We start from the raw sequence: 26,224 nt of genomic DNA, 5'->3' as shown, positions 1-26,224 counted from the left end.
AAATTGTTTCACTAAAAACTTTTCTTGGAATCAAACGATTTGGAGAGAACAAAAAATAAAATAAAATAAAATAAAAACGTATTTCCTGGGGATATAAAAAGTCTAAAAACCAAGCATGGTCTTGTGGGTTCAGCCGTTTCCGAAATTTATTCAGACAGAAGGACATATCTAGATTGACTTTGCTCTTCATGCTTGTTAAGAATATGCGATTATATGTATATGTTATGCTTTCTTCTTTGTATTACAAACTTTGCACAAACCTAATATACCCTTTTTACCCTTCAGGTACAGAGTATAAACAGCCGAGAACAGTTCCATGTGCAGGCAAGATCATGGCGTCAGTTTTTTGGGAATGTACGTGAGATAATTATCCAAAAGAGAGGAGATTTTCTACGGCCAGCATTATGCTTCCGAGTAAAAAACGGACAAACAAACAAAGGTATTGTTCCCTCGCCAAGACGGTATACCACACTTACCATTTTTACCAGATTTAGGCCCCTAGGATTATTTTCTCTTTCTAAACATGAAGCTTGGCGGTAAAAGAAATTAAATCTGAAGCTGTTGAGGAGCTAGACATTTCTCTTTTGTTTTCTTTCTTTTTTACATCGACAGCTTTATATAAATTTTAATTAAGACTAAACATCTAGTTTTAGTTGTATTTGTATTTAGTTATAATTTAAGTTATAAATTACCAGTTAAATTTAAAAAAAAAGGTTTATTTGACGATGAAATAAATAAATGAAATAAAAATCCAAGCTACTGAGCATCGATCTTAAAGTGAACTATTTAGAAATAATGTTAATTTTTCCAAAATGGTTCAAATTATTTAAATAATTCAAAGCTCTCCCTTCCCAGCAGAGTTTATTAAAAACTGCCTTGTCCAAGTCCCAATATTTTTCCAGCTCCTACTACTACCATTACTCGTGTTGTATTAAGAAATCTCTGCTATCTGACGCCAAACTTTTCAACATTTCTAAGCAATGCAACACCAATTGCCCGCTGCTCGCTGCTCGCTGCCCCTCGCCCTTCATCGCCACAAACTTGAATGGCAGAGCAAAGCAATTGATTGGCATTAACAAATGTATTAGAAACTTTCCCTGTATAATTTCCGCATTTGTAAGGCTGTCGATGGACTGAACTGGGTCTGGACTGGGACTTCAAATTGCACTTCCGTGCGAAAAATTGTTTATCGAAAACTTTCATTTTGATTTGTGTTGCCGCTTCCGACCTCCGTAACTCCGTAACTCCCTTCCCCCGTCCCCCGTCCCCCTCCATTGCTGCCAACTCTTTTCCAGTATCAATGGAAATGCTTGTCGCAATAGAATGCCACGCCATGGCGGGCCAGGGCTCGAGCCGAGCCGAGCCGAGCCGTCGATAAAGTTTGCTCCTATTGTCATTTTATTGATTTGTTATAAATTTTACACATTCGCACGCTTAAACACACAAACACCAACACACACACACACACACACACACATGTGTGCTTATCTTTTCATGCGCGTCTATTAAATGTAAATGGCTGGAAAATTTTTTTTTTTTTGCAGACGCCGCCCACAGCACGCGCCCAGACGCAGTCGTACGTGTGGAGGTAAGTCGTAACCCTTTGGCCTTATCTGGGACTTTTCAATGAGATTTCTATCACTTTAAATTCCATTTTATTGCCGTTGACTGCAAAGTGATCAGCAAATACGTACGCAGCCGTAGAAATGGAGGTGAAAAGCGCAAAATAAATAGGAAAATACGAAAACCGTCGTATCCCATGAATGCCAGAACGTTAAAATAAATTGATATTTTCTTTGCCACTTTGCCACTACGAGTTTTTCAATTTCTCGATGCTTATCGATTTTCGTGCCAAATGATGGGCGTGCTTTGTTCAAAGTTTTTCTTAAACGCTTTAAGTACAGCGCCAGTCTAAAATTTTACACAGCTGTTGATATGTTTGTGTGTCCGCCCCCCCGTCCCGACATAATTTGTGACACTCTTTGCTGAAAAGTTTTTCACACTTGATTTGATAATCTGTCGTAAATTTCGTTGTTTTCACAAATTTTCACAATTAAGGCGCATTTAATGACGTGCCGCAAATATTAACACACAATACTTCCGTCTAAAACAACCACCAGACCCACATCCAGATCCAGATCTCTGGCCACCCCCTCCGCCAGCCGCCCAACACAGATGTTGACATCGCAACTCCATTCCACAGTCCACACACAGAGTCTCGGTCCAGAAACGGAAAATCTCAGCGCACTGCTGCGCTAATTAAGCGAAACGTGAACATTTTTGCTTATTATTTTCCCAAATTTTTACGACTTGCCCAATGAACCATTCTGGAAAAGATATTGTTTGGCAACATTCTGAAATTAGTATCTCGGAAGTTATTGTTATTGCAGTCACAGCGCCTGCCGACGGCCTGAGATCAAGGAGGAAGCTGTCAAAACAGAAAGAAGTGAGTTTTAATTGTGTAAATGAATTAATTTTTATGCTCGAGCGCACTCAAAACTTTCTGTCATTTCAGGGAATATACATATATACATGCATATATAATATTTATGGAATGCCAAATAAATGGGAAGCATTATTATTACCTACATTTTTTAATTTACTATACCAATTAAATTGGCTGCTACTGTGCTTAGTAATTGCACGCCACTTTGCTTTTCATAGCATACTTTTGTGATGGCCAACAAATAAAAAATGAACACAACAAACAGCCATATAAGTCGACATTTTCAATTTGAAAAACGACGTTTAAAAAAAACATTGAATCTTAATATTGTAAATTGAAAAAAGAATTAAAATAAACATTTAAATTAAAATAAAAGATATTATGAATATTTTATTGAATAAGGTTTGAAAAAATTGTTTAATATTAAAATAAAATAATTAAAATAAAAAAATTTTAAAAAATATACATTTTCGCCTCAACGCTTTTCATTTAATAAAGAACGAACTAACAAGAAGAATAGTTTTCCTATTGTGTCTGCGAACGGCCGATTATTCCATCCAGCTCGATTTGAGTGCATTTTAAATTGCTTTCGAACGCTATTTTATAACATATGTTCGATTACAAGATGATTATTATTATTAATAATATTGTAAACATCCACAAAATTCTATTAGTTGCATATTTACATAAACTAGTAACGAAAATTGAAAAAATTAAGCTAATTTTATATAATTTTCAGCAGTTCTTCGCTGATGTTTCCTTTTTTAAAATAATCTGCAAGCTACTTTCCACTAAATATTTTTTTAAATAAAAGCAAAACCCATACTTTTAAACATTATTAAGTTTAAAAAATATTTAAGAAACATCCAATGCGCCGTATTGTTCTTCTCTTTCTTCCGTCCTTAATATTTGTCTCTCCTTTACTATTTATTTATTTATTTTATCAACATGCAGATGTGAAAAAATTCAAAACAATACAGAGCTTATACTACATAAAACTAAAGAAGAACAAAGCCTATAGAAATAACAAAAATATCTAATAACGAATCCGACGCGGACCGGGAAATTTATTTGCCAAACGACCAGCTATACCCCGATTCACAGCAGAGAGTAGTCAGAGACATTATTAAACATAACAAAAAGAAAAATAGTAATAGAAGATGAAGAAGAAGTATTAAGTATTAAAATAAATAAATTTTATTATAAAATATTATTATTTTATTATTATTATTCACTTTACCAATTGCTTAAATATTGATTACCTTTTCCAACCAAATACTGAATGTTATAGTATACTTAATATTCTAAATGGATAAGCTTTCAAAGCCGCTTCAATTTATACGAACCTCGAAGCTAAGGGCGATTTTCGATTGAGCGCGAATCGAAATGTGTACAAACACTATATTGTTTTTTGTAATTCCATACATCAAAGCTAAACGTAAGCCCTAATTACATATTTGCTTTAAACATCGCACTCGCCTACAAATGTTGCAAAGGTAAACATTTATTCAAGTACTCTTTGTGCACTGTCGATATTTGCAGTTTTGTGCAAATATTTAAACTTTGGTTGCCAGAGCTTATTATTCAAATTAATTACAAATGCCTGCAATTATCTTATTTAATAAACAAATCAGCCAAATCACGACTAATGTGACATTATCCCCCTCCACATCATCACACAGCCGCGTCTGCACTCTATAATCTGAGAACGTATGACTGAGCAATTTTGGTGTCTTACCGCAAAACTCTCGGCGGCAAATGCCGCTCGTCATTTTGTTGCAAAAGTCAACAAGTGGCTAGAAAACCACAGGGCACCCATACGGCATCGCGGATTTTCCAACTGGCGACTTGACATTGAGACGGGTTCCAGTTATCCGCAATGCTTGTTGCATTTTCAGTTGCATGCGAGTCGCGGCTCTGACAGGTTGCATTTTGGTGGAGTGATTTATCTGACTAACTAGAGTCAGTGTGATACTATATATTGGAGTTCTTTCCTATCTAGTATACTAAAGCGCACTTAAAATATAATTTCAAACTCACGACAAAGCAATAAATTATAGGCGTGTGAGACAGCCTCTTAACAAAAGCAAGCAAAACATTTCATCAGTGCCGAAAGAACACTTAAAACTACAACTGCACAATAGCTGGACAATGATTTGTTATTGAAAATGTGTTTACTTTTCAAATACTATATTTATGTGTACATAAAAATGTCGAAAAATCGGAAAACAAACCTATGCGATTTTTTTATTTTTCCCAAAATATATATTTCATCCTTTACGAATAACTTAAGAACATCAAATGAAAAGTATCAATCAAAAGTAAAAATTTAAAATTGAAAAATCCTGCGTCCTTCGCCACTAAGTTGTGTTACAAAAGCGCTACACACCAGCAGCGGTTGTTTTATGAAAACAAGCAGGGACACAGAAAGATCGCTAGATGGCGCAAGAGTTCTGTTAATTTTAGTAGCTCCTTTCACCAATTTCAAATTTCTTTTCAACTTAAGGACAATTAAATCAAACTAACTTTTTTATAAACCGCCCAGGACTATTTTATGGACAATGTTCAGAAATTTGTGGGGCTAATCATAGCTTTATACCAATTGTGATTGAAAGGGTTTCTGTAAATTATTTTATTAAATGAATTTCTAAAAATTTAAATTCTTCATTAGATTACTGAAAGCAAGTACTGGTCTCTTAAACCACTTTATAGTAAATTAGCACTTCTATTGAAAAAAAATTAGTTTAAATATAACATTAGTATGTCAAAAGCCAAAAGTTTAATAATTATAGTTGAATAGTATTTCAAGTGGATAAAGGGCTCATAACTAGATTATTCCAGAACTTTTGGAGCGGTTTCTTTTAATGGTCCTTTAAAAGTGCTTTCAAATAATTTGAATAAATATATATGTATATTAAAATAAATATTAAAACGTTTATTCGAACATGAATTAAAGAACTATTTAAAAAACTATTAATATTACTTTAGAAACATTTCAATATAGTTTTTCATTTTAATATAATTGAACTAATTTAATGAAGTTATTAGTTATATTTATTCTTTTTTATTTATTATAAGAAGAAGGCATTAATGCTTTGGATGTTTAGTTTTTCCCCAATAACACCAGACCCAACCAAAATGTTATACAATAATAAGTAGCTGCAACATATTGATTTCCATTAAAATTCTACATGTGATGAATTAATTAGCTAATAACTAAGTTAGTGTCGAATGGTAGCTATACATTTTAGCCTATATATAAAGCACTTGAGGGTCTTCATGTGAATAAGCAGTGACTAATTATGTAGCCTGTATTAAGTTACAGTTTTTCGATAATATATTTAGTTTTTTTATATTTTAGTTGTTTTCTTCAATTATTACTTTCCTTTGAAGTCGATCAGTTGCTTATTAATAGTCAGATTTTGCACTATATTAGGCGCTTTCAAATACTTCCGTGTCACTTGGATATTGTCTTTAGTGGGGTTGTTCAAGGCGAGTTCTTTCAAAAAAGATTTGTGATAGTCAATAATTCAATGAAATACCTTTGGAATACTTTTGGACAGAGAATTGCAAATATGATCTAATTAGAAAATTGATTTTGAATTAAAGGCTCATTTATCTCTTTATTAAATATATATAAATATATATATATACAAACAAAGTTGAAATTTTTCAGATTCAAATTCTGGTTTCCTAAGAAAAGTTTGAAATCATATAAACACCATAATAATAACAAGAAGAAAACCAAACATATAGCCTCACGTAAACTTATCGTATTAGAGTGGAACCTGAGAATGTTTTTCCTTTTATTTGCTTATGCTTCGGGTTTTTTTTTATATAAACAGGCTTTTTTGGTTTGTTTATGAACAAAAGACATGGCGGGATCGATGTAATAAATAATAATTCCTAAAAATAAACCAAAATGAAGCTGTTTGTGGCAATCTTGAAAACCTATTCTATCTTTTTTTTTCGAAAGGAACTATTTTCAGTTAACTTGACATTTGATTTAAACGTTCTGCAAACCTGTCAACAAACTAACAATTTGTGAGAGTAAAATAGGAAAATCATACTATAATGCATATTATTTACAGTGAAACCATTTTGAAATTCTGAAGCTGGTTCTATCGAGCAATTATAAAATCAAGATTCAACATTGTAGGAAGCCAGAGATTAATATAAAATGCTTGCTTTATTTGTATGTGTGTTTGATTGAAGGCCGATTGGTCGTCGATTGCTTGATGATTGGCTTGCAATGCTTGCCCATAAAAGTGAATACATTGTTGCATTTCCAAACGTTTATGCTTCCATTCGGCCAATATGCAACGGCGTATAATTAAAGACGTAAGCCGGACACCTTCAGTCGACGTCAGGCCAAGAGTATATATTAAGACTAACTGAAATGTCTCCACGAACGCCTCAAGGTACCCCAAGTAGCGACTAACAATAACAATAACAATAGCAACAATAGCAATTGCAGCAAAATGCCGGTCACGATCTTTGTAGTATGTGTGCGCTTAAAATGCAATTTAAATTTTGAGTTCGTTGCAACCTAAACGGCCACAACTTGCCACTTGCAGCGCTTGGTGGGTTTGTTTTTTTTTTTTTGTATTTTTGTATTTGACTTCATCTTGTAGGTGCTTGTACTTGGCGTTCCATTTTGGCTAACTTTGATCTTTTGTTGGGCCAACCCGAAACAATGCTGCAGACTCGCAGCTAAGCGACTCGTTTTGGCAACAATTTTCCGCCATTTAGCCATAGAAGGTCAATTCTAAATTTTACAAGCATGTCATTCAACACTTTTTGATTAGATTTTTGGGTAAATGAGATAATCAACTTGAGCTTTGTGGGACTGTTTTTAACAATAATGTGACTAAAATGACAAAAGAAATGCAATGCATAAATGATATTTTAAGAGCAATTAGAATGCTTGGGCATATATGAGGAAGAAATACACAGGAAGTTTAAAACGTTATAAACTTTATATACAATCTTTATTTATTTATTATATAATGTTCATTAGCATGACAAGTCGAATTGTTGCAGACATCTGTCTGCATTTAAGAAATTATGTCCAAATGTATAAAATATAGAATTTCCTAATTTGTTATGCACTCAGCTTTAATTAGGAACTAAGCTCAAAGTTTCAAATAGTTGCCCTTTTTCGCGCTTTAGTGGAAGAAAAGTTAGCTAAATAAATATGTATATACTTATATCTATCTATATATATATATATATAGATATATATATATATAAATATATATATATATATATATATATATATATATATATATATATATATATATATATATATATATATATATATATATATATACGATACACGTATTTGTTAGATAAGAATAAGCAAACGAAGTTTACTTTATAAAGCACTGATACTAAAAACTCAAATTAGATAGATGATATTATTTTATAGATTCGAGCTTAAGACAGCTGAGTTAAGCAAACGAAGGGAGCTTACTTTATAAAGCACTGATACTAAAAAACACAAATTAGATAGATGATATTATTTTATAGAGTCGAGCCTAAGACAAATGTCTGCCTGAAAGCCCAAGATGAGAGCAAGACAAGTATTCTGGAAGATTAAAACAACAGTTAATTGGGTTCAGCCCTAAAACTTGATACTTCCGAATGCTCGTGCTTGTAAATAAACATATGAAGATAGTATTTAACAGACTTTGCTTCAGGCGGCTTAATTCAAATTTAATTTTAGCCCGAAAACTTGATACTTTCGAAAGCTCTTTCTTCTAATTATACATATGAAGATATTCTTTAACAGAGGAGGCTTTATCCAGAGGGTCTCATATGTACTTTAAGATTAATTTTAAAACTCTTTAAGTTCCTTGAACATTATTGAAAATGTGCAATTTAGTCACCTTGTATTAGATGCTATCAACCATATCTCAGACTCTTATCGCTCGCTTCGCTTCGATAAAATAAGGCAACTTTTTCATATCTTGCCATTCCAGCCGAGCATCTGTAAAGCAACTTTAAAATGTTTGTCTGCTCCATGCTGAAAATATGGCTTCTGGCTTTACTGCTAACACCATCAGAATCGGCACAAATTCTCGGACTTTTTGGACATCCGGGCAAGAGTCACTTTGACTTTTTCCGGCCCATGTTTTTGGCGTTGGCTCAAAATGGTCACAACATTAGCATGTATAGCTATTTTCCCAATAAGATGCCAGTAACCAACTATACGGACTATGTGTTTGACGGCATGCCAGTTTTAACGGATATAGTGGATCTAAAGGTAAGTCATTTGTTGAATACAAGTAGTTCCTTCTGCTTCTCTGGATATCTATTTGTTTGTTTGTCCAAACATATTGGACACCCTATATCTTATCCGTATATCTTATCTTATCCTATTATATTTTATTCAAAATATAAGTAAATGGATGCGAATTCTTTTCAAGTTAATAATAAATTCAATATGAGAACAGATATAAGAACCCTTACCTTTATTCTACATTAACACTTTTCCAACTAATTTAAGAAGAGTACAAAGATAGTTTACTTTAAATATAATAATAAGAAAACATTTCTTTTTTATCTTTTTCATTTTTTATCTTTTTCATTTTAAATTTAAATAGGTTTTAACTGAAATTAGTTTGGCGACTACTCCAACAAAATTTAGAGATATAAACTAGCCGACCAGTTCAACAAAAAGATATGCTAATACTTTTTCAAAATATAATCTACAAATCAAACAACATAACCTCACATATATTTTTCTTCTAAATTTATAATAAATTGAAAATAAATCGTCTTATACATTTATAATCATCTTTTTATACATCTTATAAATCTCCCTCATTAATGATTCTCTCTCCCTCTCTTTCATTTCCAGCCTCTGGAATCGGAGCCCCAGTGGTTCGGCCTGCCCTTCAAAGTATCCACCTTCTTCATGCTGCACGACTGGGGTCTGCGTTCCTGCGAAGTGGCCCTACATTCTCCACTAATCGCTCAGCTGCTCAGCTCGGGAATGCGCTATGATGTCATCATTCTGGAGCACTTCGCCAACGATTGCATGCAGGCGGTGGCGCACCTTCTGCGCGCACCTGTAATTGCGCTGAGTAGCTGTGCCATCATGCCTTGGCATTACAAACGCATGGGCACACCATTTCTGGAAGCTGTCACACCCATGAACTTTTTACCCTACACCGATGAGATGGGTTTTGTGGAACGTGTGAACAACTTTCTGCATTTCCACATTGTCGCTCTGCTGCACAAGTGAGTAGGAAGTAGGAGTCTTGGGCAGTCTGCCGGCATTAATATGTCTTTTGAACGCAGTCTCATCAGCCAACCCGCTACAGATGCTCTGATTGCGAAACGCTTTGGCGCTGGTCTGCCACCGATTAATGAAATCGTCACGAACACAAGCCTCATGCTTATCAATCAGCACTACGCTCTAACGGGCGCACGACCCTATGCACCCAACGTGGTCGAAGTTGGAGGCCTTCAAATAACTCCACAGAAACCACTGCCAGAGGTAGGTAACTGTGATTCGCATTGTGGGGTTCAAGATAATGCAGAAAATCTATTTATTGGATTCGGAGGGAAGAGATGAATACATATATAGACAAATATAATCAGATTAACAAACCATCTCGAAATCCCAAAGGGAGCTTATAATATTAAATAGTGACGGTGAAGAAATGAAACTTACTTCCATTTCAGAGTAAGTAGTCGATCATCTAGTCTGAAATCTATCTACAGATTTGAAACGTTTAATTTACTTTTACGCTCCTCATCAAGTTTCAATCTCCATTTTATTTTTATACAAATTATATATTGTTAAAAATCAAGCGGATGGTTGATAATTCTATCGTTGATTTAATTTTTTTTTTTGCCAAGCAACCTTTTTTGACGTTTTGGCATGCTAGGAAAACTCACCATAGTTCTATCACATTCGGCTGAAAAACAAGGAGAGCTTTAACAAAGGTCGATCATTTTTTCCCCCACTAGCGAGATGAATTTTCCTAAACTCTATTTAGTAATCTATGCCAACTAGAAAACCAAACTTTAATGCAATCAAATAAATAGTAAAGCGACGCCTAATAAACAATCGTACATTTTTTTTAAGATTAATAAAAATCTTCTATCATCATTACTAATGTATTTTTTGTCTTATTTTCTAGAACTTGGACGGTCTTCTGAAGCAATCCAAGCAGGGCGTTATCTATATCAGCTGGGGCTCTATGGTTAATCCGGCCACGTTGCCAGCAACGAAACGCCAGCAGCTATTCGAGTGTATTCGACACTTTGGCGCCTACAGCTTCGTGATGCGCTGGTCAAACGATTCCATGCCTTCGGATAAGCCAAGTAATCTGCATTTCTACGATTGGCTGCCACAGCGCGACTTGCTCTGCCATCCCCAGGTTAAGGCCTTCATGACCCATGGCGGCCTGCTGGGCAGCTCTGAGGCTGTGCACTGCGGCGTACCCATGCTGGTAACGCCATTCTATGGCGATCAGTTCCTCAATGCTGGCGCCATAGTCCAACGAAGGTTTGGCGTCACCGTAAACTTTGCCAACTTCGACAGCAGAAACTTAATCCAGGCCTTACACACCATACTGTCAGCTGAGTAAGTTGATCAGCGCACTATAGTGTAGCATTACATTCGAGCCAATCGACTTTTGTTTTATTTACAGATTTGCGGCGCATGTTAAACACTCAACTGCCGCCTTTCGCCAACGCCCCCAACCGCCCCTGGAACTGGCGCTCTGGTGGATCGAGCATGTGATAGACTCTGGAGGTGCGCCACTGGCCCAAAGCGTTGCCCGACATATCAATTGGCTTATTTACAACTCATTAGATGTCTATTTGTTTTTGCTTTGCGTCATCTTCCTGATACTATGGGCTCTCAGACTGCTGATTAAGTTGGTCCAAAGCTTAGCAACTAGGCGTGTTTCCACAACAGAGGCAGACACGAAAGCAAAGAAACAATAAAGATATGTTCGTTAAAATAATCTAGACCTTTTATTTGCCACTCTATTTGTATTTGTACTTTTATTGATACTCGCAGCTGCTGTCTATTGTTTCATGCGCTCATCGTTAGTTTGCAGAAAATTATTACACTCTGCGCAATCAAAACTAATAAGCGAAACGTTTCCATACACTGTTTTGGTAGACGTTATCAATGAATTCGCTGTGTGTCATTGTTATTCATTTGCCCTAATTTTATTCGCTTCTCATGACTGATTGTTAGGTACCCTTACTCCAAATGAAATAGCTGTGAAATCGGCCAAAAGCGTTAAAGGTTTTAATAGCAGGCAATGAAATGAAGTAAAGGTGTCTAAAATTGGGAATAGGTGTAATTAGGAAGACTAAATACAGTCTTTAAAAACACTATTTCATAGTTTATTTTACAATATTTTGTGCATACTAAATTATTTTAAATATAAAAATGTAACATAGCGTAAATTGTAACATTTTTGGACCATCCGCCTGAATAAATTAAATTAGAACTGAGTTGAACGGAAAAGTGGCCTTCGTTTCTATGCAGCGTCGAAGCGCTTCATGAGCTCCTCCGACGGATAGCTTGGGTGCTTCTAGACAACAGCATTTAATTTAAAATATTGTTATCTGTACATTAAAATTGATAGATAATAGTAAAAACAATAGTAATTTAAAAGAATATTCTTTAGCAGAGGAAAAACTCCAAGCAAAGTGAAATAATAAAAATTTAAAATTTCCAATTTCTAAATATACTATGGTTGAATCTCCATAAAGATGATAAAACTATAAAAAATCTTAACCTAAGATCTGCAAATTATTTGATAAATAATATCTGAAGTTACCATTGCTAATAATTATTGAGAAGAAAAAAAACATTCCCATAAAAAGCAAAAAATTAGTTCTCCATCAACTCTTACTCTGAACTATCCAGCACAGAATTAAGCTAAATTAACTTGATCCTTAGCTTATACCATAGTCGATCCCATACCCGGTTCCATTCTTCCGCGAGAGGGCTTAAGGATCAAGTTAATTTAGCTTAATTCTGTGTAATATATAAATATATGTATATAGTATATATATATATACATGTATTATATGTTTTTGCACATCGTATCATTTCCCACTAAAAAAGAATGGTGCTCCACCTGCTTAGAGTCTATTCACAAATAGTAAACAGCGCTGATTCCGCACCCCAATCAGCTGAGAAGCATTCACATTCAGGCGGCGGCAGAGCTGATAGCGAACGGCCTCACGTTTTTAAAGCATGACTTCTTTAGTACAGCCATGCGTTAATAAAAAGAGCAGCAGAGGCGTAGCAGCAAATAGTCGCGTGCGGGAAACCGGTCGCTGGGACGTTGACGTACGAAACGCTTTTAATGCACGGTGCATTGCCGAAAACAAAAGTTGCAAGTCATCGAAGCTTCGGCGAACAAAATTGATGAGTGCGTCGCCGCCTGCAGATCAGTGCAAGCTGACTTGAGAGAGCCAAGTAGGGAGCCAACTAATACTATATACGCACTATTGCGCTCACTTTGCTCTCTCATTGCCAGACCGAGTCGTCCGCCTGAGACGTTTTTTTGTAGACATTGCAGTTTCAGTGTCAGTCGCTTGTCGAAAGTGAAACAAGTAAGTACAGCACATAGGCCTGTCAGCGCCTCGCTCGCCAACGCAATGCAGTGGAAACGGCAGGCTAGTTAATTGAGCTCCACATTCTGGCAATATAACAGGCAGTGTGTGTATTCGTATTCCTCATAAATGGGCACGGTCTGATTCAGCAATTACTTACTATACATACGAGTATGTGCCTATTTTGCAAAAAGTGTAAACTCAAAAACTAAATGCCGCCTGTGATGCAATCGCTAACGACCCTGCACTTGGTTTATTGCCCGCAATTCGGTTTGCTTTCTTTTTACACTTTTACATAATTTTGCTCGTGTCATGCGCATTAGCGAAAAAGTGCAGTCTAGACGGCGGCTCAAGGTCGTGCCATAAACAGATGAGCAACAAGTGTTTTACAATTTTATTAATTTCCACAGAATGTGTTTGCTGCGCCCGCTCTTGGCACTAGTTTTCCTCTTGGCGCTGGGCATTGGCTCGCTCCAGGCTGGACGCCCCCTGAAGGTGTTGGGCCTATTTCCACATCCGGGCGTCAGTCATTTTCACTTCTTTCGCCCGATTATGCGTGGCCTGGCCGAGGCCGGACACGATGTGAGCGTTGTCAGTCACTTTCCGGAAAAAAACCCACCCATACGCTACAAGGATTTTCCCCTAACTGGGATTGATACGCTTACCAACAGTGTAGATCTACAGGTGAGTTATAATGAAATGTTTTCCTTCTTTCCTTCCTTTGGAGCTTGTCCAACACTCAGAAGAATTTTTGTTGTCACTTTTTGAATAATTCAAATTTTAAATATATGTATGTAAGGCCTTAAACAATAATGTGAAGAAGAACAAGTGGCTGCACTTTATACCTCATAGCTTGAAAGGAATAGCAATTGACAAGACAACTCGTAGGCCTATTAAGATTGACAACCCTAGTAGACCGAACACAGAGTTATCTTAAGCAGTCTGGTATTTGTTATGTTCTCCATTTGGCTTAGAGAGATACACAGATAATTGAGCCATTCACTAACTGCTAATTAACTTTTCCAATTATACTTGTACATGCATTTTTGACTCATCTGCATTGCGGAAGCTATTTTATTTATTACTGGTTATTTAACAGCCTTATCTACTAATTTCTAGTTATAACAAAAATGCTTAATTTTTACGGCTTAAAGTCGAGTGAGTGTGGATCCCAGTAAATAAATAAATACACTCAAAAAATATTTGATAAAAAAAATAAATACAAATTGCTCTTAAAAAGGGATCGCCTTACATTTTTAGAGGAAATATAAGAGTTCAAGATAATCTTCAAAAATGTCTTTCTTTAAAAAAAAAAAAACAAATACAAAATAATAAAAAGAAACACATAAAAGTATTGAATAAAATATCTTAAATTATTTAAGAAGGAAAGGCTTGTATCAGACCTGTAAAGTTGAAATTGGTTCTATATAAGATTTCTTTATATGCCAAGTCTTCTCTTTGATATACTCGACTCCCAAATTATCTTACAACATAAATTAAATTATCTTAGACATACTCATCTGAAAAATAGGTAGAAATAATGGGTTCTACATAAACAACAAAAATAGTAATCAACTTCTTTTGACCAACTCTTTTATATAATTAATTCATAACAACATTATTTTCAATCGAAATATAAGATAAATCCTATCATATTATTGCTTCCGACAGATGTTCGACAAACGCACATTCTACAGCCATTTCCAGGAATTCTTTCTGCTGCTGGACTGGGGTAAAGCGGCCTGCAATTATACGCTTCGCTCCGTGGCTTTGCATCAAATTATGAAAAGGAAGGCAGGCTACTATGACGTCATCATTATGGAGCAGTTCAATACGGACTGCATGATGGGCGTGGCACATCAGCTTCAAGCTCCAGTGATTGCTCTGAGCAGCTGTGCCATGATGCCTTGGCACTACGAGCGAATGGGCGCACCGATTATTCCCTCCCATATACCGGCGCTATTTATGGGGCAATCACAGGACATGGACTTTGGTGGTCGTTTGGCGAACTGGTTCAGTTTTCATGCACTGAACTTAATGTACAAGTAAGCAACGTTTAGTAGATTCCAAATTTCAAAGTAAGACAAATTTAAAAAATCGAACGTCTTCTACATATTTCGAAATTTAAATCGCATTTTAAATTGCGTTATTTAAGAAATTCTGAACCTAACGCGAATTTTTTGTAGAAACGTGTTTTTGAAGCAATTTTAATTAAGTTTCAAAACTTTTTACCAATTCCAAACCAATTTTTGAAATACAAAGAACTATTGTTCTTGATACCATCGCTCTATGATTTTTGAACCACGTTTAAATCTATTTGTAAAGCTTTTGAAGGCCTGGCTTAACTCAATTTGAACAAACTCGAAACCGAATAAGAATCTTACTGATATTTTTAATATCATTCTTAAACTACTTTCGAACCAAATCAATGACTTCAATTAATCTTACATAATATTATTTTAAAAACCTATATTTTTTCAATATCTTTTGATTTCTTTCATTAGCCTGTGCTTATGTTTCAACTGATTTTTGAAAACCACTCCTGTTTTCTTTCTCTTTGCCAGATTTTTCGCCATACCCGCCGCCGATGCATTGGTGCAATATAAATTCGGGCATGATCTGCCCTCGGTGGGGGAAATGGTGAAGAACACATCGCTCTTCTTCGTCAATCAGCACTTCTCGCTGAGCGGCTCGAAACCTATGCCACCTAGCGTCATCGAGCTGGGGGGCATTCATATACAAAAGACCGAACCACTGCCACCTGAGATACAACGCGTGCTGGATAATGCCGAGCACGGTGTGGTGCTCATTAGCTGGGGCTCGATGATACGCGCCAACTCCCTGTCGGCTGCAAAGCGCGATGGCATCATACGAGCAGTCGCTCGACTGCCCCAGCAGGTGATCTGGAAGTGGGAGAACGACACTATTCCGAATCGGCCGCGAAACATGCACATCTATAAGTGGTTGCCCCAACGCGATATACTCTGCCATCCCAATGTGAAGGTCTTCATGTCGCACGGCGGCCTCATGGGCACCTCGGAGGCGGCCTACTGCGGTGTTCCCGTGGTCGCCACTCCCATGTATGGCGACCAGTTTCTGAATGTTGCTGCCCTCATACAGCGGGGCATGGGCGTATTGCTCAACTATGAGGATATTGGCGAAAATACCGTTATACGCACCATCAAGAAGGCCATGGACAAGAAGTAAGTGCGAAAGGAATATTGATTGAGGCCTTCCTGTAGATCTCTTTCCTTTTGCAGATATGCCGATGCAGCCAAAGCCGTTTCCCACTCCTTCAACCACCGCCCCCAAACGGCACTACAAACGGCTCTCTGGTGGATCGAGCATGTGGGCCACACCGGTGGTGCTCCGCTTCTCAAGCCCAGCGCTGTGGAAATGTCAAGATTTGTTTACTATTCGCTAGATTGTTATTTGGTCTTTGGCAGCATCCTCCTCCTCGTAATTGGCAGCTGGGGTTATGTCATACGCCATTGCTACCTGAAGCGTGCCACAAAGAAGAAGCAGGAATAGATCCACAACAGACGTGCCCCACATTTTATGTCTAAGTACTATTTATGTGATATTTTGTACAACTATGTATGAGTGTTGTAATTAGTTTTGTAATGCTAAAGACCTATTCAGTAGACAAATAACCTCCGAAAGAACCGACTTGTTTGTTTAAAAAGAAGAACAAACTAAAATAAATTTGTAAAACATCGATTATAACTGTATTTTCACAGATCAATGAACATAGTCACAGCTGATTAAAGATAAGCTCTTAAGTGAAGAATTACTTGCAAATCTCTTAGAAGTTCTCAGTAATCCTCAATTCCGGCTTAGGCGCTCTCTTAGAAACATCAGAAGTAAACAAGTTATTGTTTTTTTCGCCATTAATTCGAATTTTGGAAAGCTTTGAGAACAAAAAATACTTTTCATCTGAGTAAGATAAACCACTATAGGTAACTTCACACGATCTGTAGCTCAGCTAGTTGTGTATTGTCTGTAACTCGAAGCGGACATTGCGCCGGCGATTCAGTTTCGATTTCAGCGCAATTTTTTGCTTGTAAGCGTTTGTAACCATGATTATCTTATGAGTTCAAAAAAAAATAACAACATCGAGATAACAAATGAGCACGAAACTGATTATAAGAGGCTTAAGATTTGTCAACACGACATGATGATGTGTAAAAATTATTCAACAAGAGAGAGTGATTCCCAACACGATCAGATATCGAATACTGTATATACTACACAGTGCAAATCAATAACATTTTTTTAGGGGATCTAATAAGAATAATATTTCAAACGAAAACATATCGCAACATCTTAGAACACAAAAAAGCTTTTATTTTGATGTGTATTTCTTTTTTCATTAACTCTAAGTACGTAACTTTTGTTTGCCGCATTTTCTCTTTATTTACTTAAACATTTGCTTGAGTTTTCTCTTTCAATTCTCTACTTGTATTATTTATTTAAGAGCGCGTCAAGACTGGTCCCAATAAGCGACTCTTTTGTAAACACTGCTCTGCCGTTGTCTTCTCTCTTCTAAAGAGACTGCTGAGACTGTTGTGCGTTTAAATGTTAAGTTTCACCTCCATTTGCTAAAGAGGCTTTGATTTCGCATACCCGAGGAATGAAAGTATATAGCTAGATACCCAACTTGATCAAAATCGTTGCATTATTGTGTATATAAACAATCTGTGATATAAAATATTTGCACTTATTCTTCAACTTGCTTTTATTTTCTACACAAGTTTTTTTAGCTTTTTTTTTTAGTTTAGAAACTTATGGGATGTGGAAAATTTGGTAGACGAGTTTTAAGTGTTATATAAAACTAATTGATTATAGATTGTTGCATTCAGCTTTAAAATAATACCATTTGTTAAAACACATAAACGGTTTTTAAGCATCGCCATTTAGATCAATTATTTAAATACTTTTTTTTCAAACGAACGCATTTTTAATCATCGATTTGAATTGGAAATCGAATACGATTACGCAATTGATGACTTGAAGTTTTCCATCAAACGACTATAATAACTCGTATTAGATTAGATATGGAAGAATCCAATTTCTCAAAAGAGAACTACTAAGTATTTTTCAGGGGGAAAGACAATAAAATTGCATACTACTTAAGTTCTACTTCTTTAAGTTATTGAATCGTAAGAACTTTGAAAATTTAACAAGGCAGAGCAAAAGGCCCACAAAATCAAACCTCACTCTAGAAAAGCTTACATTGAATGTTCAAGTAGTTCAATGAGTTTGGACTGTTGATTATTATTTATAGATGGTGGGACAATGTTTATTTGTCTGTTTAAAATATTTTAATTGCTTTTAGGAAAAGTTAAAAAGGTCCAGTACTAGTATATGTGCAGAAAACTGTTTATTTACAAGTATTTCACATCTGGAATATTCATTAAAAAACAATTTATACAACTGGTTTGTTTATGAAACTAGGGCTCTCGGTAATTGTAGTACAACAAGGAACCATTTACGGACATGTATTCGTGGTCACCGTTGTAATACGTCAGAACTATAGCGTATTCTCCATTCTCAATGGGAAAACGGACACGCAACTTGTCTATATCCAATTCCCATTTCTCGAGCCGAAATTCTTGATTGGGCTACAGGTTGAAAAAGTATAAAAAACAAAATAATGACTAAACTAGGTACAACTATATGTAAGTACTTACCATATAGGGACATTGTCGGTTTAGGAAATTTATATGAGTTTCTATCATAGCAAATGTTAATTTGACAACTACGTTGTTTTTCTTTTTTAAGAAATCACACACATTAAATTTAAAATTATAGAGAAACGGACGCCAACCATTGGCGCGCTTCAAAAATTGCAGGCGTACCTGAAGTATCCAGAAAAGTGATTAAATAGAGCTAATATTTGGAAGTTCAACAGAAAACATACAAATACATTGTCTGCCAACCGCTTCTGAATCCAGATTACGTTAACCTGGTTCCTGGTACGACTGATAGGCTTGATTTGGCATTTTGTGAATTCCCCATACTCCTTGTCAACAGAGTTGCAGAAAAGAGTTTTAACCTTCGAGTGCACCTGCGCGCACATTTAAATATAAAATTACTTTTTATGAGAAGGGTAGTTTATAATACAACTTACTGCCTGAATAACCAGACAAAATATGAGCACTTTAAGTAATTTCACTTCCATAATACACAATCGACTGAGCCCCAACTAAGCCCAACTTCTATATATACCCATCCACAAAAAGGAAATTGCACTTTTATTTCAAAATGTAGCTAATAAGCCCATTTATATATTTTAGGTTTGTTTGCTTAACTAGGCACGAAAATGATCTGATTTAGTCACATAGCAAATTATTATCTAAAATACATATAATATTTGAAAAAATTTCATCAGCGTGACAAGACGAATCGATTAAACCCTGTCTTTCGTATGAACATCGAGATCTCAGAGACCATAAAACCTACAGTACACATTGCAAGTTTATATTCTTCCTTTTCCCCACACCCCCACTATTAGTAATTATCCAGAACTCCCAGAACTCAGAAATGTTTAAACAAATTTAGCGATTACTCTCAGTTAGTGCTTAGGGATCGAACAATTCTAAAGGAAGGATAAATGTCTCAAACTATACATATATTGCATATATAGTAGTATGGGTTTTTACAGAGTGAAAAATTTCCACTTGTTTCTTATTATTAATTTAGAAAATATTTGTTGCGTTATCTAGAAGTACTACGAGTATATGTGCAGAAAACTGTTTATTTATTTGCCATCTGAAATATTAATTTGTTTTAAAAAACATTTTATACATTTGGTTTGTTTATGAAACTAGGGTTCCCGGTAATTGTAGTACATTATGGAACTATTTACAGTTATATACTTGTGGTCACCGTCGTAAAAGGTCAAAACTAGAGCGTATTCTCCATTCTCAATAGGAAAACGGATACGCAACTTATCTACATCCAATTCCCAGTTCTCGAGTCGAAATTCTTGGTTGGGCTAGGGTTGGAAAAGTATAAAAGCCAAAATAATAATTATAAATATGATTTGTAAGGACTTACCATATAGGGACATGTTCTGTTTTCGAAATTTATATGACCTAGTGCCATAGCGAATGTTAATCTGCCAAGGTAGAATGATTTCGTTCTTAAGAACTCACACAAATTAAATTTAACATTATAGAGAAACGGACGCCAACCATTGGCACGCTTCAAATATTCCAGGCGTATCTGAAATATCCCAAAAAAAAGTGATTAAATGAAGCTGATAGTTGGAAGTTTAACAACAAAACATACAAATATGTTATTGCATATCTTCTTCTGCATCCAGATTACGGTCATCTGGTTCCTGGTGCGACTTATGGCCTTGATTTGACATTTTGTGAATTCCCCATACTCCTTGTCAACGGCGGTGCAGTAAAGAGTTTTGAACTTCGAGTGGACCTTTAAATAAAAAATTACTTTTTGAACAGGAACAAAGTTAATTTCCTATACAACTTACTGCCTGAATAACCAGACAAAATATTAGCACTTTAAGTAATTTCACTTTCATTTTTCACAATCAACTGAGCCCCAAGTAAGCCCAACTCCTATATATATACCCATCCACAAAATTGCACCGTTCTTTTCCAAAAATAGATAATATGCCCATTTATATATTTTTGGGTTTTTTGCTTATTTTCTAAAATGTCTATGATTTAAAAAATATGACTTTTTTTACTTTCATTTTCCCACGTACTCTTATTAGTGTTTAGAATAGAATTGTTTCGTTGCATGGAGAGATAATGATTTATCAATTTTCTGCAGTATTATGTCTATTAAAATTAGCATATATCAAAGGTCAAGTGCCTTCACCAATAGAATACAACGGAAAAGAGCTGTATCCATTTCGGTTAATTCAACTATTTAAATACTTTTTTCCAAATGAATGCATTTTTTAATGTACTCTATTATTGGGAATCGGTTACACTTCGATTATATCTATGATTGTATATTACAAAAATGGTTTTTGTGCAGTTCTCGGTCGGGCAAATGTTTGAACATTTTCTGATAAATACAATAGATACTTAAAATTGCAAGTTATTGGGGGAAAAATACCAATCCTTTTTTATTTGGGCATGATAGCATGTTTTTGATTGCATTGATTGTGAAATTATAGAGAAAAAGACTACAAGCTGACACGTTTCATTGCATTCAGGCATATCTCAATATATCCACACTGTAAAGATTTCTAGAAAATAAATATATTCTCATCTCTCTACTTGCGTACGAATCATTCAAGCATAGCCTTTTATTTTACTGAGAAAATGTTAATATAAAATATTCGAAAGTTCTTACTTTCTCACTAAGTTATGCATTAACGTTTTACTATTTTATCTTCCAATATTTACTACATTTCCTTATGGTCCGAAATCCAGGGGAGTGCTTGGCAATCTCCAATCTTTTATTTTATTCCTTCGTTGTTTTCTCTCGCAAAAGAAAGCTGCAGCAACAATAATATTTAGTTATTTTACTTCCATATTACACAATCGACTACACTCGTATTATCCACAATTTCGAATGGCACAAAATTAAATTATACTTTTTTCCAAAATTATACATATATATATTTATGCTTTCTAGAGTTGTTTGGTTAACTAGCCACGACAAATACCTGATTTATCTAAAATTACTATAATTTCATATCGATTATTACTCTTTTTTTTTTTTGGTAAATTTTAAATTATTCTCTTTTATAGTATATTCTAAGCTTATTTTAATTGCAAGCAATAAACCAAAACTATATGTTCTATATGTAAGTATACAAGTGTTCCGTTCAATTTCAACTTCGTTTAGCTTTCGGTCATCCACGATTTATCCAACACCATATGGTATTAAAAACATTCTGAATATCTAATTTGACTTCAAAATCTTGATAAACAAAAAAGGCTTTTCTTACAAAATTTTAAATAAATATTTAATAGTTTTGTTTCTATGACTGGATAGATGGTTTGATAGAATTTTGTGCGTCTGATCGCTCCGATTATAAGTATATATCGTCTATATATCATTCTTCTGTAAGTTACAAAACCTTCCATCAAAGGTAACCCATTCACATTTTAGTAAAAGATAATACTAACTGATTTGTTATGTACGGCTATGTAAATACAAATATACATTTTCTGACTCTCTTATCTATCGCGTCAAAAAGTTCATTTAAGAATTTAATATTCCCATTTGGAAAGGGACTCAATAATTATCCTTTTCCTTGAAGTACCATCAAAAGATAAATTTAAATTATTATTTAAATTATACTTTCAATTTTTCCACCCACTTATGCGTCGACTGGCCGAGGCTGGCCATAGTGTAGATGTGCTTAGCCCCTTTCCGGATAGAGAGGCCCCGCCCGGCTATACGGACTACGATTTAGCGAGCGAAATACACCTCAACGTTATGGACTTAAATGTTAGTACATTTCAGCTGCCAATCCTATATTGGTAGAATTTAAAGAAGCCAATTTTGCAGGTCTTCGAGAGACGCAACTTTATGTATCACTATCTGGAGTTCTTTATGCTTCATTCCTTGGGCAAAGATACTTGCGAGCACGCCTTGAATTCTCAGGCCCTTGCACGGATCATGAAGCGACCCCCTGGCTACTACGACGTCATTATTATGGAACAATTTAATAATGATTGCCTGATGGGCGTGGCATATCTGCTGCAAGCACCTGTGATAGCTATGAGCAGCTGTGCCATGATGCCTTGGCATTACGAACGCATCGGAGCTCCCGTAATACCCTCCATAATATCCGCTCAGTTTCTGGCACTGTCACAGGACATGCCCTTTGCTGGACGCTTGGCCAATTGGATAACCGTCCACTCTTTCAATTTAATGTACAAGTAAGTTGGGATGAGACATGAAAATAAACTTAGAAATAATCAAAAATAAATGATTAATTTCTAGAATATTTAATACACCGGCGGCCAATGCCCTGTTACGTAAAAGATTTGGAGCTGGCATTCCATCGACGGGGGATTTGGTGAAGAACACTTCCCTGATTTTCGTCAATCAGCATTATTCGTTGAGTGGCCCAAAACCCCTACCTCCCAGTGTTATTGAAATAGGTGGCATTCACATACAGCCGGCCAAGCCCCTACCCGATGAGCTGCAACATCTGCTGGAAAGAGCAGAGCACGGCGTAGTTCTGATTAGCTGGGGCTCCCTCATAAGAGCCAGCTCCATGCCCCCCACCAAGCTGGAGGGCTTATTGCACGCCATTTCTCGATTCAAGCAGCAGTTCATCTGGAAGTGGGAGAACGATACAATGCCCAACAAACCGGACAACGTGCACATTATGAAATGGATTCCCCAGCGCGACATTCTGGCTCATCCCAATGTCAAGGCGTTCATGTCCCACGGTGGTCTTATGGGCACGACCGAAGCTGTCCACTACGGCGTTCCGGTGCTCGGCACACCCATGTACGGCGACCAGTTTCTCAATATGGCGGCGATAGTTCAGCGCGGAATGGCCGAGGTGCTCGACTATATGGATATAAGTGAAGACACGGTCTTTGCAGGGCTAACAAAAGTGCTGCAGCATAGTTATAAGGAGAACGCTTTGGCCGTCTCGATGTCCTACAACGAACGCTCCCAAAAGCCTCTCGAAAAGGCACTGTGGTGGGTGGAGTATGTGGCCAAGACCAAAGGAGCACCCCTGGTTAAGTCGCGTTCCGTGCATATGTCCCGCTTCGCCTACTACTCGCTGGATGTTTATTTGGTAATTGGAAGTGTCTCGGTCTTAAGCCTGGCCATCATCTTTGGCCTGATTCGCTTATGCTGTACTGTAAGACAGAAAGACAGGACAAGGAAGCTGAAGAGTAAACGACATTAGGAGGTCTATTGAGTTACAAAAGCATTCATAATCAGTAGAATCAAATTATTCATGACAGTCAACGAATTTTATATTATTCTCCAAATTTTTGAAGTAAAGACACAATTTCTAATCGCTACTTGTAGACTTATTTGGTAACATCATGGTACGAAGCAGTCGCTTTCTATTCCTACGGCTGCTAGTGCTGGGACTAACACTCGCATCGGTGAACTCGTTAAGAATCTTGGGGCTCTTTCCTTATCGCGCCATGAGCCACTTTCAAGTGACGCTTCCACTCACACGCGGACTCGCAGCTGCCGGGCACAATGTAGATGTATTAAGTCCCTTTCCCGATCATCGCCCACCGCCCCGATATACGGATTACGCATTGCCCGGCGAATCCTATTACAACGTATACGATTTACATGTAAGATAGGGTCTCATTAATTGTTTGGAGCTGAATTTTGAATTGTAGGCCTTCGACAGATATTCGAGAATCGCAACTTCTTGCTACCTCTGCTTGAGTTTTTCAACCTCTTCTCATTCGGCGTGGATAGCTGTAATCAAACGCTGAGCTCGCAAGCGCTTGCCAAGATTCTAACGCGTCCGACGGGCTATTATGATGTCATTATTATGGAGCAATTCCATACTGACTGCTTGATGGGCGTGGCATATCAGCTAAAGTCGCCTGTGATTGCTCTGACCAGCAGTGCCCTGATGCCCTGGCATTACGAACGCATGGGAGTGCCGATTATACCCTCCTTTATACCCAACTTTTTCCTGGGACACTCGCATGAAATGTCAATATGGGGTCGCGTGTCCAATTGGATAACCATACATTTTCTAAAATTGCTCTACAAGTAAGTAGAAACCTCTGCTTATTGGAACAAATTTGTTGTAACTAAGCATACCCAGACCTTTCAATACTCTGGCGGCCGACGAGATGTTGCGTAAGAGATTTGAAGACCCTAACATGCCGTCGACAGCCGACTTGGTGAAGTACACTTCCCTATTCTTCGTCAACCAGCACTATTCGTTCAGCGGCCCAAAGCCCTTGCCACCCAATGTCATTGAAGTGGGTGGCATCCACCTGCAGCGCTCAAGGCCGCTGCCACCTTATCTGGAGCACATGCTGAACGAAGCCGAGCATGGTGTGGTGATAATCAGCTGGGGCTCCCTGATTCGTACCAGCACCATGCCACCCGCTAAGCTTTCTGGCATCTTGAGCGCTATAGCCCGATGCGAGCAGCAATTCATTTGGAAGTGGGAGAACGATACGTTGCCCAATAAGCCGGACAATCTACACATTGTGAAGTGGCTACCCCAACAGGACATTCTCTGTCACCCCAATGTCAGGGCCTTCATGTCTCACGGCGGCATGATGGGCACAAACGAGGCCGTTCACTGTGCTGTTCCCGTGCTAGGCACTCCGATTTATGGCGATCAGTTTCTAAATATCGCCGCATTGGTGCAACGCGGCATGGCTGTACGCGTTGATTATGATGATATTAGTGAGAAAACCATTTATAATGCCCTACAAGAGGTGCTGAAAGAGAAGTACAGGATTCACGCCAAACATGTCGCCTTGTCGTTTAACGAACGGCCCCAGACTCCTGTCGAAACAGCCATCTGGTGGGTGGAACACGTTGCAAAAACCGGAGGTGTACTCCTAACTCAGCCGAGCTCAGTGCATATGTCCCGATTCGTTTACTACTCGCTCGATGTCTATTTAGTATTTATTGTTACAGTCCTGCTTTTAGTAGCCGCATGTTATGGAATTTTGCGGCAGCTTTGCCGCCTTAAAAGATATATATTTGCCCAAATAAAATTCAAGCAGTTATAAAGAAAATTAAAATGTAACAAATCAAAAGAGAAAATAAATTATAATAGGCATAAGAGATATATATAGTATACATATTAGGAGAAAAGACTCTTTTATGGAAACCAATTCAGTTTTTATGCAAATACAATTGATACAAGCGATCGGGGTCACCAAATGTTCACTGCAATTACTATATAATAAGATTAATAATAATTAATTAAGGTCATTGAAATCCTTTCTTTAAATCTCTGCTACTTATAGTTAACAAGTCCGTACTTCGGTTAATTTAACGTTGGAAATGAAATCGGAATGCACGGACAAGAGCCCTGTAGCGCTAGGAAAGTGCACGGCATCTCCCCAGCTCTGGACATCAATAGAAACACAGCACTGTTTAAACTTATAACAGACCTCTGCCCTGTAAACAGATATTTCGTCATTCCGCAGTCTATGGAATGATTTTTTCAGAAGTTGTAGAGAGGAGAAAGAGAAGAAAAGCTTGAGCAAC

The 26,224-nt window shown here is 36.7% G+C and overlaps 4 protein-coding genes across 4 annotated transcripts; all 4 read left to right on the top strand.

The window, feature by feature from the left end:
* The first annotated feature begins 4,358 nt into the window (after positions 1–4,358).
* Positions 4,359–11,433, top strand: LOC115631520 (UDP-glucuronosyltransferase 1-3). Its single transcript, XM_030528289.1, has 6 exons — positions 4,359–4,408; positions 8,431–8,714; positions 9,312–9,694; positions 9,755–9,953; positions 10,603–11,048; positions 11,116–11,433. Exons 2-6 carry the CDS (start codon positions 8,457–8,459, stop codon positions 11,411–11,413), a joined length of 1,584 nt encoding a protein of 527 aa, XP_030384149.1. The 5' UTR covers positions 4,359–4,408; positions 8,431–8,456; the 3' UTR covers positions 11,414–11,433.
* Positions 11,434–13,458: 2,025 nt separating this feature from the next.
* Positions 13,459–16,769, top strand: LOC115631521 (UDP-glucuronosyltransferase 2B1). Its single transcript, XM_030528291.1, has 4 exons — positions 13,459–13,732; positions 14,720–15,093; positions 15,613–16,251; positions 16,309–16,769. Exons 1-4 carry the CDS (start codon positions 13,460–13,462, stop codon positions 16,577–16,579), a joined length of 1,557 nt encoding a protein of 518 aa, XP_030384151.1. The 5' UTR covers position 13,459; the 3' UTR covers positions 16,580–16,769.
* Positions 16,770–18,704: 1,935 nt separating this feature from the next.
* On the top strand, positions 18,705–24,002 carry LOC115631302 (UDP-glucuronosyltransferase 2B14-like). The gene is made up of 4 exons (XM_030528016.1): positions 18,705–18,729; positions 22,302–22,492; positions 22,553–22,926; positions 22,991–24,002. Exons 1-4 carry the CDS (start codon positions 18,705–18,707, stop codon positions 23,916–23,918), a joined length of 1,518 nt encoding a protein of 505 aa, XP_030383876.1. The 3' UTR covers positions 23,919–24,002.
* Positions 23,981–25,797, top strand: LOC115631471 (UDP-glucuronosyltransferase 3A1-like). Its single transcript, XM_030528224.1, has 3 exons — positions 23,981–24,324; positions 24,384–24,757; positions 24,813–25,797. The coding sequence occupies exons 1-3, from the start codon at positions 24,061–24,063 to the stop codon at positions 25,738–25,740; spliced, it is 1,566 nt and encodes a 521-aa protein (XP_030384084.1). The 5' UTR covers positions 23,981–24,060; the 3' UTR covers positions 25,741–25,797.
* The last annotated feature ends 427 nt before the right edge of the window (positions 25,798–26,224 follow it).

Source organism: Scaptodrosophila lebanonensis, unplaced genomic scaffold, assembly GCF_003285725.1.
Source record: "Scaptodrosophila lebanonensis strain 11010-0011.00,11010-0021.00 unplaced genomic scaffold, SlebRS2 tig00001412-arrow-pilon, whole genome shotgun sequence".
Lineage (NCBI taxonomy): Eukaryota > Metazoa > Arthropoda > Insecta > Diptera > Drosophilidae > Scaptodrosophila > Scaptodrosophila lebanonensis.
This window is presented reverse-complemented; position numbering and strand designations above follow the sequence as displayed.

Coding starts and splice junctions, on each gene's coding strand:
- LOC115631520 (XM_030528289.1), top strand. CDS start 8,457: ATGTTTGTCTGCTCCATGCTGAAAATATGGCTTCTGGCTTTACTGCTA. Junction 8,715..9,311: donor CGGATATAGTGGATCTAAAG/GTAAGTCATTTG, acceptor TTTCATTTCCAG/CCTCTGGAATCGGAGCCCCA. Junction 9,695..9,754: donor ATTGTCGCTCTGCTGCACAA/GTGAGTAGGAAG, acceptor TTTTGAACGCAG/TCTCATCAGCCAACCCGCTA.
- LOC115631521 (XM_030528291.1), top strand. CDS start 13,460: ATGTGTTTGCTGCGCCCGCTCTTGGCACTAGTTTTCCTCTTGGCGCTG. Junction 13,733..14,719: donor CCAACAGTGTAGATCTACAG/GTGAGTTATAAT, acceptor TGCTTCCGACAG/ATGTTCGACAAACGCACATT. Junction 16,252..16,308: donor AAGAAGGCCATGGACAAGAA/GTAAGTGCGAAA, acceptor TTCCTTTTGCAG/ATATGCCGATGCAGCCAAAG.
- LOC115631302 (XM_030528016.1), top strand. CDS start 18,705: ATGACTAAACTAGGTACAACTATAT. Junction 18,730..22,301: donor TAAACTAGGTACAACTATAT/GTAAGTACTTAC, acceptor TTTTCCTTGAAG/TACCATCAAAAGATAAATTT. Junction 22,927..22,990: donor TCTTTCAATTTAATGTACAA/GTAAGTTGGGAT, acceptor ATTAATTTCTAG/AATATTTAATACACCGGCGG.
- LOC115631471 (XM_030528224.1), top strand. CDS start 24,061: ATGGTACGAAGCAGTCGCTTTCTATTCCTACGGCTGCTAGTGCTGGGA. Junction 24,325..24,383: donor ACAACGTATACGATTTACAT/GTAAGATAGGGT, acceptor GGCCTTCGACAG/ATATTCGAGAATCGCAACTT. Junction 24,758..24,812: donor TTTCTAAAATTGCTCTACAA/GTAAGTAGAAAC, acceptor AAGCATACCCAG/ACCTTTCAATACTCTGGCGG.